The sequence below is a fragment of the Oculina patagonica genome, chromosome 7, assembly GCF_052425735.1.
Source record: "Oculina patagonica isolate OP01 chromosome 7, crgOcupat, whole genome shotgun sequence".
NCBI lineage: Eukaryota > Metazoa > Cnidaria > Anthozoa > Scleractinia > Oculinidae > Oculina > Oculina patagonica.
The window spans coordinates 12216739-12227273 of record NC_135764.1 but is presented as its reverse complement, the minus strand read 5'-3'; the positions used below and the strand labels follow the sequence as shown (position 1 = coordinate 12227273).

Here is a 10535-nt window from a genome sequence, read left to right as displayed (position 1 = left end):
GCTCTCCCAAATTCTTAATAATCCTCTTAAAATGTGAAGAAACTCACGATTTCGTTTTCTTTGCAACCATAAAAAAAAGAATTTCATAACAGGACTAGTGCCTTGTTCGTTTTGGTTGAACAGCTTTTAAACAAGTTGTAATATGCCTTCGTGTGGGTTTTATGTTATGTTTTCGTGCAGTCATTGAATAATTAGCATACCCTCTAGCCAATCAGGTTGTAGAATGCAAGCACATAAGCATGTGCATTAGTGAGGATTGAATTAAATCTCAAGCAGTCTGTTGTGAACATCTCAGGAGTAAAAGTTCAGGCGGAACAAATATCTTTGAGGTAATGATGTGTTATTTTACCAACACTTCTCAGTAGTTTTAGCTTGTTTATCTCAGAAAAATTGGTTCGATAATTGACCAAATTGGCACACACATTTTTATTGGAACACGGTTTCACCATTTTATTTTAGATCCAGCTTGTTATTAACAAACGAAACTTAATTTAAAACCGAAAGCCAGTCGGAAGAGCAGAACCCAGCGTTATTCTACCCAGCTCCGCAACTGCGTTTCTATCCATATTAAAACACAATTCTCACAACTGATATAACGGCAGACAATCTAAAATTAACCGAGAAATTTTGTCAGCAATATCAGAAATGTTCTGGTGCTTGGCATAGTTCACTAACGTGGGGATCGTCCGTGAAAAAGTTAGATGTCTGAACAAAGGAACTTTTCAAAATCGTTCAAATTCACACATCGTTTGTGAAGTTCTAACATTGTCTATCTAAAGGACAACACTGTGCAAGAAGAAATTTAATTTTTGTTTATTCACTTTTACCCGTCGAGGACTGTAGATCAAACAGTCGAAAGTTCGTAGTTTTGAAAGTGTTTTTTAGTCAGACAACGTTTTAACAGAAATTATTATGTTGTACCCTGGACATAGTTCTTCAATATTTTTATACTTTTATTTTCATAAAACGGCAAAGTTCTGTCCTTCCTCCCACACCTTTTAACTGCCTTAAGCTTCATACAGACGCATCTATCTGACATCTAATTAGTTGAGATTTTCCTTCGCAGATGAAGTGGTCCGTGGGTTTGTTTGGAACACTGTTGTGTATCTACGCGGTACTGTCTTGTGCTTTGGGAAAGCAGCCGATTCCCGCAACTATACTAACCAAGGTATGCCCTGTTAAATTTCCCAAGAAGTAAATACTTTTCACTGTCCCTAAGGGATATAATAAAAGGCAAATAGGCTTTAGGGAAGGGCTGGCTGAGTCATAAGTACCTCTAGTATCAAGCTTGCGCTCTGCCCCCGGGAGTCTCAAGACCTTTGTTTTTTTGCTCTCACCCAATATACACAAAAGAAACCCAATTTGCATTTCGCTTTGTACACGATTCCTGTCACTTGTGCACCCTTTATGTTAGGAATGGGCGTCTTAAGGTTTCCTAAATACATCACCAACTGTTTTGACCGGACGTAAAGCGGTCTTAACATTTTCTCGGCCTAGGATACGCCAAATACTTTCGGAGCCACCTTAACCGTGATTGAGGCAAAGCTGTTCAGCGTTGTGCCTCCAGAGATTTCTGATCGAGTCTCTCTCTAAAAAATAAACGATTAATACGATTGATAATCGATTGATAATTGCAGCTCGCTTCGTACAATTCAGGCGGCATTTATGCCGTTTCACTCTCTCTGCTAAGTTTTACTCAACTCGATTTAACTACTATCTTACATATTAGAATACAAGCTCGAGTTTACTATGAGGGAATAGCCAGAAAGGGGCCCCGGCCGGAGTTGACTATCTCTAATATGGAAATATTATTTTATGATTTTACAGGGTGTGTCACGCACTGCAGAGGATTCCAAGCTGTCAATCAAGAATGCAAAACCATGGAAACGTTTGGTTTATTGTGGTAGTGGCCAAGATTGGTGGTGTCCAGATGGAAACATGTGTTGTAAAATGAATTGGGGTTGGGGTTGTTGTCGATTTTCAGATGGTGTTTGCTGCCGTGATGGGAAGCATTGCTGTCCTAATGGATTCATTTGTCCAAACGATACATGTATGTAGCCGTGAAGGCAGCTTATAGCTTAAAAAGAAATAGAGCGAAAAGCTTACAGTGAATACGCTCTTTTTGAATGTGAATGTAATCATGCAAAATAAAGCATCTTAAAACTTCCATTTTATGTTGTTAAATATCTGATTTCCGGGAGGGCGCTTTCCATTTCACCAAGTTTGAATTTCCAAATAGGTATCCCATCGCTATAGCTACAATCATTGACAAAACTGGCGCAGTTGCTGTTTTTCTTACTTGAAGCATGAAAAAGTTAAGTAATTTACCCAATTTACGATTGAGTAAGCAGTAAATCAATTTTCCAAATTCCTCATTCCGGTTTTTGTTGCCTCGAAGACCTCGAGGTTTGTACGATTTTGAAGGCAAAATGTGGAAGACGCTTGTTTGAAAATGCTGTTAAAAGACCTCTGTTTTGCATTAAGTAAGTAAAACTTTATTTAAGCAGGGTAGCCCAGTACCGTAGCAATGAGAGGGGCTAGGGGGCCCGTGCCCTCCCTCCCAGTTTTTTTTTTCAAAAAGGAAAAACAGACCTGCATAAAATGTTGAAAATAAAATTTTATCTCCCGAGAGGCTTGAAACAATAACATTTGTAATTCTTTTCATTTTTTAACCTACGTAGGGTGATGCATAACAATATTAAACAGCCAAAAACTAAAACAAACCAGAAATCGTGACTCTGAAATGTGAAATATTTGCTGGTTTCAAGATACAGAGACAGTCGGTCTTCTATTTTTGTAATTGATGTTGCAAGTGTTATACTCTCTTCAATGTGCATGGGTTTGCTGAGACAGTGTAGGAAGTGAATAAGTCGCGATATGCGTAAATCACAAATAGATCCTGGAGAAAGCTGGAAATAACATTTCCAAGCCTCTAGAATTCAAAATTTTCTGCGGGGGGGGGGGGGGGGGGAGGGAAGGCATGCTCCCAGACCCCCTAGCGGATTGCGCCTCCGGCGCTCGCGTGCCCCCCCCCCCCCCCACTTATTTTACCTTTGCTACGGCACTGTAGAGAAGCCCTGCATTGCGCATTCTTACTGCGCAGAAATTTGCGTGTCAATAGCGCGCGCACATAAACAAAATAGCGGCTTTTTATGCGGCTTTGGTGGCGAGAGAGAAAAGTCGTTGTTTTCAATTCTCGTTTTCCGAGTCTAGCAACCACATTCTTTCTATAAAATGAATATAAAAAAATTCTAATGTAAAAATAAATAAATAAATAAATAAATAAATAAATAAATAATCACTACTCGTGAAAACATAATTGTGACCTCGAGATCACTGCATGGTCTGCACTCTAGGAACAAGTTGAATCAGTGTCGATTTAAACTGCGTGCCCGTAGTCGATGCGGTACATCTATAGTTAAATTTCGCGTTTTGCTTTCTCCCTATTTTTTCCTTCCCCCGAAACGTGAAGTAAATGATTCAAATAATTTTGTTTTGTGAAGGCAGATAACTGTGCTCCTAAACGAATACCGTAAACTCTCTTTTTTTATTTCAAAATATAAAGTTCCCTTTAATAGATGAACAAACAATGGGCAAAGTTTGAACAAAAATCTATTGTTACATATGTCCCCAATCATTTGGTACATTATATGCAACCTCGACGACAAGGGAGGAAAAGGAGAGAGGCCCTGGGAACGAGGTTGCATTATATGTCCCCATACATGACGTACTTACCTCAAACGACAACATCGCAAAGGCATCTGGGAATGCATAATCCAATATGGCGGTTCGATTTGTTGGTTGTGTGTGGTTGATTGCAGTTTTATTCCGCTTCGCTTGGGTTTGTGTGCCACAAACAGGCTATGTTCACCCGGATGAGTTCTTTCAAGCCACAGAGATTACTGCAAGCGATATATTTGGATTTAAACACACAAGAACGTGGGAATTTAACGAGACTTTTCCCGTACGCACGGTAGCCTTCCCGTACGTTTTTACCGCCTTTCCTTTGTACATCTTGAAAATGGTCTTCGGTGTAGCGGCCATAACATCAAAAACTCTCACTGTAGCCCCCAGACTTTGTATTTCTGCTGCAACACTATTCATCGATTTCTCAGTTTATTCAATTTGCCGTCATCTTCGTGTTGATCCAGCACCTTCGCTTTGTCTCCTCGGAACATCTTTCGTCGCTCTCGTTTTCTACACACGAACATTTTCGAATACTGCTGAGGCCATTTTGTTCGCTTTGCTTCTCCAGTTGGTTGTCACCGCCATAGCAAACAAAAACACATTACGGACACGAAAGGCCCGCCTGCGGTACTTTTCGATTGGGGTCGTTGTAGGTGTAGGGATTTGGATACGTCCCACCTTTGTGTCCTTTGCTTTGGTCCCCATGGTCTGTCTGTTACTGGATATTTGTGTTCTGAAGTGGACAACTGATAAGAGGATCGTAAAACTCATTGGACATCTTTTAAGGTATTGCATTTGTTTGGGACTTGGCAGCATTTTGACAATGTTCATTCTAATCATGGTGGACTCACATTACTTTGGCCATTTACAGAAAAAGAAACTTGTTTTCACTCCAGTAAACTTTATCTTGTACAATCTGGATACAAGCTCACTAAAAGAACATGGCCTCCATCCAAGAATTACTCACTTATTAGTTAACATGCCTCTGTTGTATGGGCCATTGGCATTAGCTTTATATGCATATATTGGCCATGCTATCATAAAGAGAACATTTGTAGACAGTGCAAAAGCTTTGCTAGGCACCAGAAAGAAAGAAGGCAAAGACAGTGAAGATTACAGAATTAATCTTATATGGAGTATGCTTTTGTGTAGTAGTTTAGTTCCTGTTGCATTGTTGTCATTTATCCCACATCAGGAACCGAGATTTATTACCCCAGTTCTTGTGCCTCTTGTGATTCTCTTTTCTCGAAGGCTGATTGGATCATCTTTCTCCCCCCTGATGCTGTTTTCCTGGTGTATCTGGAACATACTTGGCTGTGTTATGTTTGGAATACTACATCAGGGGGGTGTCTACCCTTGCTTAGCACATCTTCAACAGTATCTTCACAATGTAAGAAGTCAAAACATTAATACAACATATCATGTGACGTTTTTTCACACCTACATGCCACCACAACATCTTCTAGCATGGCCCATGTCCGACCATGAAAATGAAAGAGGATTTCATCACAGCTTAACACTGTATGATTTGAAAGGCAGCTCAAAGAATGCATTAAAGAAACATTTGGAAATGATATACAAAAAGAACAGTGAGGAACATGAAACCCATGGGACAAAAAATGAGGTAAGAAATTATAATTATTGCAAAATGTTTTTGGGGTTTCTCTGCAAGTTTACTTGACAATGCCCATGGGGGGGGGGGGGGCTAACTTGATTGCTCCAATTGATTGTCGTCCCCACAGCCACTTGTCCCTCTTAGCCGGCAGAGCCTGTGCATGAGAAAGAAGTGGCTCTGGAGATGTGTACATTATTTTATTGGCTAGATTTGAGCCCTTACATTGTGGGCAATTTTTCCACCCCTGTGCAGGACAAAATTGATTATTTTACAACTTTTCACAAATAGATTTATATGAAGCATTTGTACATAGTTAAAATAATGAAGCATTTGTAAAAGTACAGTGTTTGTATGACTGCCAAACAATTAGAACATAAAGCGAAATCCTTGACTATCTTACACTAATTTTAAACTGAAGCTTATTTAAGATGGTTCTACACCGATTCAAAAAGCTTTTTGCATGACATAAGGAAGTGGGATGTAACATATACTATAGTGTGTCACCTCATAGTGTGAGTGATAGCATGACATACATTTGCTGCATCCCTTAAGTTGTAAGTGTGGGAGGCGTGGTGGCCTAATGGTTAGTGCGCTGGACTCTGGACCGAGCAGTCCGGGTTCCAGGCCTGGCCAGAGCACTGCGTTGTGTTCGTGGGCATGATACTTTACCCTCATAGTGCCTCTCTCCACCCAGGTGTATAAATGGGTACCAGCGAATTTACTGCTGGGGGGGGAAGGGTAACCCTGCACTCTACTAGAGCTGATTCATGCTACAGAAACCCGGATAAGCTCTGGCCTGATGAGCCACTCGGTTCAACAGCAGGCTTCACTTTACTTTTATTTTATTTTAAATAATGAAGCATTTATAAAGGTGCAGGGTTTGTATGAGTGCCAAACATTTTGAACATAAAGCGAAATCCTTGACTATCTCGCACTTACTTTAAACTGAAGCTTATTAAAAATTCCCTGATTCAAAAACCTTTTTAAGATGCATGACATAAAGAAGTGTGATGTAACATACTGTAAAATTCTGGTTATAAGCCCTGGGCTTATACAACTTCGTAAGGGGTTTTGTGTGGGCTTATAAGTGGAGGGGCTTATATCCAGGAGGGCTTATAAGCGGAATAAAAAAACGTTTAAAACGAGCCACGGGAGTGTTGATCAAAATATGTTTTTAAGTTAAAAACGCATAATAAAGCAACATTTACATTGTAGCCCTGTTCAGTACTTTCACCTGGTAGAGAGGGGCTCATATCCAGGGGGTGGGGGGGGGGAGGGTATAATAAGATGTATTTTTTGTTTCCAGGTAAATGGCCCTATAGTTGGCCCTATAGTTATTAGCAGAAGGGGGGGGGGGGGCGTGGGGGGCTTATAACCGGACTTTTACAGTATACTATAGTGTGTCACCTCATAGTGTGACATACATTTGCACCCCTTAAGTTGTTAGTGCTTTACAAGTCGGTAGCTAACATACAAAATTATATATACTTTTTCGTATCAGGTCTTCCTGGTTTGCCCTTCAACAGTGGGTTTTCAACATCCAAGCTTTACAATGGTAAAACAGTTTTATCCTCACTTAAGCATGGAGGACCCCCCTGACTTGAACAATCTGTTTAGCCCAGCCCAAGAGGAAACTGTAACTTGTACAAGTAGTCATCAGGGGGGTAAATACCAAAATCCAACACTTACAAATGATTACTGTAGAACAGGCAACAAAGCGACACAGCAAGCTGAATGGCAATTCCCTAGCTGGGAGGAAGTCAGTAGCTGGATCAAATCAGAGCTGTCCTTGAATCTTTACCAATATGTTAATACTAAGAGTAATTCCTCGTTACACTAGAAGTGATTTTTTTTGTTTAGTGCCTAATCTCATACCAAAAACATTGCTTCACTGTTATACATGTATATGAAAGTGTCTTAGGAACACCTGCTGTTTTAGAAAGTGTTTTACGTAAATCGCCCGCTATTTCGGTTTGTTTGTCGCTATTGAACTTTGATGTGAGCATTGCTTATCCTGACCAGGGTGGGGGTGGGGGGGATGCATATAAAATCGACAGGTTGGTTTTCGTTCCTTTTAGGAGTTAAAATTTGTGGCTTGCTTCCGTTAGAGGTTTTTTTTTTCACAAAAAAGAAAAAGTTTATTTACAAAACAATTGATACAGATACTTACATCACTTACAGGAAAAAAAGAATACGTACAAAAAGATTACTTACACTACTTACGGGACGGTTACTTACATTACTAAAATACAATTATAATTGTTGTGTAAAAAGAAGAAAACTAACACTACTTACACTTAGTCTATAGAAAAACAAAGAAGCAAAAGGGGAAAAAATACACACACACGAAAATGCGAAAAATACAAAAAGTGTCTAATTATAAGTTCCGTCAAAATAATTATAAAGTATTAACTCTACATTTCTTAATTACTGTTGAAAAACAGGGAGAAGCTCTTTCCATTTTTCGTTATGATTATTTTGCTTTTTGTTTTATTTAGCTATTAGCTAAGTTATTTTTACCCTGGCTTTCAATAATGAAAGAGATGGCTTTATATTGAGGTTCGACATTGAAAAATTACTTGCTTACATAAGATGATGATATGATTTAGTAAAGGAAGATCTTTTCCAAAAAACCCAAATGTTATATTAAAAGCATTTAAATTATTAACGTCAGTAAGGTAGTTTTGAAGCCATTCCATTACTGAAATCCAAAAGCCAGATGTAATTTAGAGTTACTACGGTACCTTTTTTGCTATTTAACGGGAAAAAAAAATTGCAGGAACTGCCTCTTAGCCTTATCATTGGTACATGTACCTTTTACAGGGTTCGTACGCGTCTTGAAAACCCTTGAATTTCAGGAGTTCGATTTCAAGGCCTTGAAAGTACTTAAAATTGGTTTTCTGTCCTTAAAAGGCCTTGATTTTTTTTATTGAACGTCAAAATGCTTCAAGGCAATGAGAAGACCGCCAAAATAAGCGATTTTTTTTAGTTCTTCAGCAAACACAACAACGGCACAACAGACTGGAAATCGTTGATTTGGGGTCAATTTCATGAAAAAAAAGTCCTTGAAATTTCCAAGAAGGGTCCTGGAAAGTCCTTGAAAAGTCCTTGAATTTTTGGCCTGAAAAAGTGTACGAGCCCTGCTTTTAGGGGTGAAACTTAATTCGAGCAATGCATCCACGAAATAACCTCCTTGCAATTAAGATCACCTGATTGAGTCCCCCTTGGCTTAACTGGCCACAACAAGAATTGAAATAACAAAAGACTTTGACGTCTCTATGTACGGTACTGCATGGCACAGAGTGGATACTAGAAGGGTTTGCAAAAAGTTAATATCTTCGGGGGCCTCCCATGTGAAAGGGGCGAGGATGCTCGTCTGGAAATTTAATTAAAACCCTAAAGGAGGCCAATCTGGGTGAGACTCTCGCTTTACTTCACTCCTAGAGCGGTTTTCACTTGAGTGTCGAAAGTAAATTGCGTTTGCTTTGGTTTTGCATTGCTACGCTTAGTGATTGGCTCAAAAATCTCGCGCCACTATCTCAGCCAATCAGAACTAAAACCAAAACCAATCGTGACTCGCTCGCGCACGTTTTCCCGCGCTTCGTGCCGGCTACATGTATTTGCTTCGAGTTTTGATTAGTTCACTTGATTGTCTGTTTCCTTTTTGATTGGCCAGAATAATTACTTTGGTTTTGGTTTTACGACACTCAATTGAAAACTGCTCTAAAATACACCATACTATAAAATACAGACAATAAGAGCTATTGTGAATTTTGTGACGATCTATGATGACTATGACGCAGTTGCAAAGACTTCATGCCCGATCAATCGGAACCACATTATGACGCGTCTTCTGTGTTAGAGCGGTTTTCACTTGAGTGTCGAAAGTAATTTGCGTTTGCTTTGGTTTTGCGTTCACTACGCTTAGTGATTGGTTTAAAAATTTCGCGCCACTTTCTCGGCCAATCAGGAGTAAAACCAAAACCAATTGTGACTCGCTCACGCACGTTTTCCCGCGCTTCGTACCAGCTACATGTATTTGCTTCGAGTTTTGATTGGTTCACTCGATTGTCTGTGTCCTTTGTGATTGGCCAGAGTAATTACTTTGGTTTTGGTTTTACGACACTCAATTGAAAACTGCTCTATCCCTTTCCGTGCAACCCTACAAAATACGTCGATCGATGGGAAAAATTTGAGTTTTTTCTCCAAAACACCTCAAGTGATACTAACATTCAAAATAGACCTTTTTCGCTTGGGCGTTTTGTTGCCCCATTACAGACCATGTGATGATACTCTTGAGAATTCTTGCTTTCAAATTTTCAAATAGTCGCGGGTATATGAATGAATAAATTTTATGTGGATAAAAGAAAACTTCTCTAGAGAATATCACGTGGTCTGTAATGGGAAAACAAACCGCCAAAGCGAAAAAGGTCTATCTTTCACCTGTAAAAGAGACGACACGCGTTTCTCCTCACCTTTAAAGGGACTATGTCATGGATTTTACCAGATTTTTGAACAGCCAAAATTTAAATTTGTGTCGCATGAAACCTAGCAGTAATAGTCTATTTTTATTAAAAATTGCTATTTTAGAGCACTGAAACTGTTAACTAGCATTATTGGCTGCGGATGGCGCGGATGGAAACGGATTGCAATTTGAAAACGTTAGACAAACGTTTCCGTGCGTCTTCAAAACATCGATATTTATAGCCGTAGCTTGATTTCTATCCATAAATTAAGGTTATACAGTGGAACCCCGCTCTACGGACACCCGCTTAATACGGACACCCCGGTATTACGGACAGTTTCGTTGGTCAGTTTCTTTTAATTTATTACAAAGAGTAGCTTAATAGCGTCAGTGACTTGCAAAGGTTTTGTCGAATCTTCAGTCTGCCTGCTTGTGTCGCAACCTAAAAGCTTCCGTGCAAAGTAAAGTTATCGACTTTTTCAAATGAGTTCAGTTGTAGAGTTTAAGAACGCGGTTTGCGGTCGGAGTTTCAGTACAAAGGAAACTTTATAGAAAATTTTCTGTTGCTGTTGAAATGCGTTTTATTTCTTGTACGTATATAGTAAAGTTGCGACATTTTTAAATAATTCCACTGTTGCGGAGTTTATTAAAGTTTAGTTCGAGTGTCTGACTAGATCGTAAGGTTTTCGTATAAACTATTAGTTTTAGTCAGAGAGTTCACAGTTTGCATGTGCTACAGTTAAAGTACAATTAAACAACGTTTTTTAG

The 10535-nt window shown here is 39.3% G+C and overlaps 1 protein-coding gene and 1 long non-coding RNA gene across 3 annotated transcripts; both read left to right on the top strand.

The window, feature by feature from the left end:
- The first annotated feature begins 247 nt into the window (after nt 1-247).
- Nucleotides 248-2167, top strand: LOC144661444 (uncharacterized). Its single transcript, XR_013572277.1, has 3 exons — nt 248-329; nt 1067-1168; nt 1828-2167. It is a non-coding gene; the product is annotated as an uncharacterized LOC144661444 (long non-coding RNA).
- A 1614-nt stretch (nt 2168-3781) lies between these two features.
- On the top strand, nt 3782-10257 carry LOC144659903 (GPI alpha-1,2-mannosyltransferase 4-like). 2 transcript variants are annotated; one of them, XR_013571988.1, is made up of 3 exons: nt 3782-5311; nt 6804-7412; nt 8035-10257. XR_013571988.1 is itself a non-coding variant. In XM_078520425.1 (2 exons), exons 1-2 carry the CDS (start codon nt 3782-3784, stop codon nt 7140-7142), a joined length of 1869 nt encoding a protein of 622 aa, XP_078376551.1. In that variant the 3' UTR covers nt 7143-10257. The 2 variants fall into 2 exon arrangements, 1 of the variants encoding a protein (XP_078376551.1); XM_078520425.1 differs by having other exon boundaries at nt 6804-10257.
- Nucleotides 10258-10535: the final 278 nt, after the last annotated feature.

Excerpts from the sequence above, each read along its gene's own strand:
- LOC144659903 (XM_078520425.1), top strand. The coding sequence starts at position 3,782 with ATGGCGGTTCGATTTGTTGGTTGTGTGTGGTTGATTGCAGTTTTATTC. Across the intron at positions 5,312-6,803 it reads CCCATGGGACAAAAAATGAG|GTCTTCCTGGTTTGCCCTTC; the intron begins GTAAGAAATTAT and ends TTTTCGTATCAG.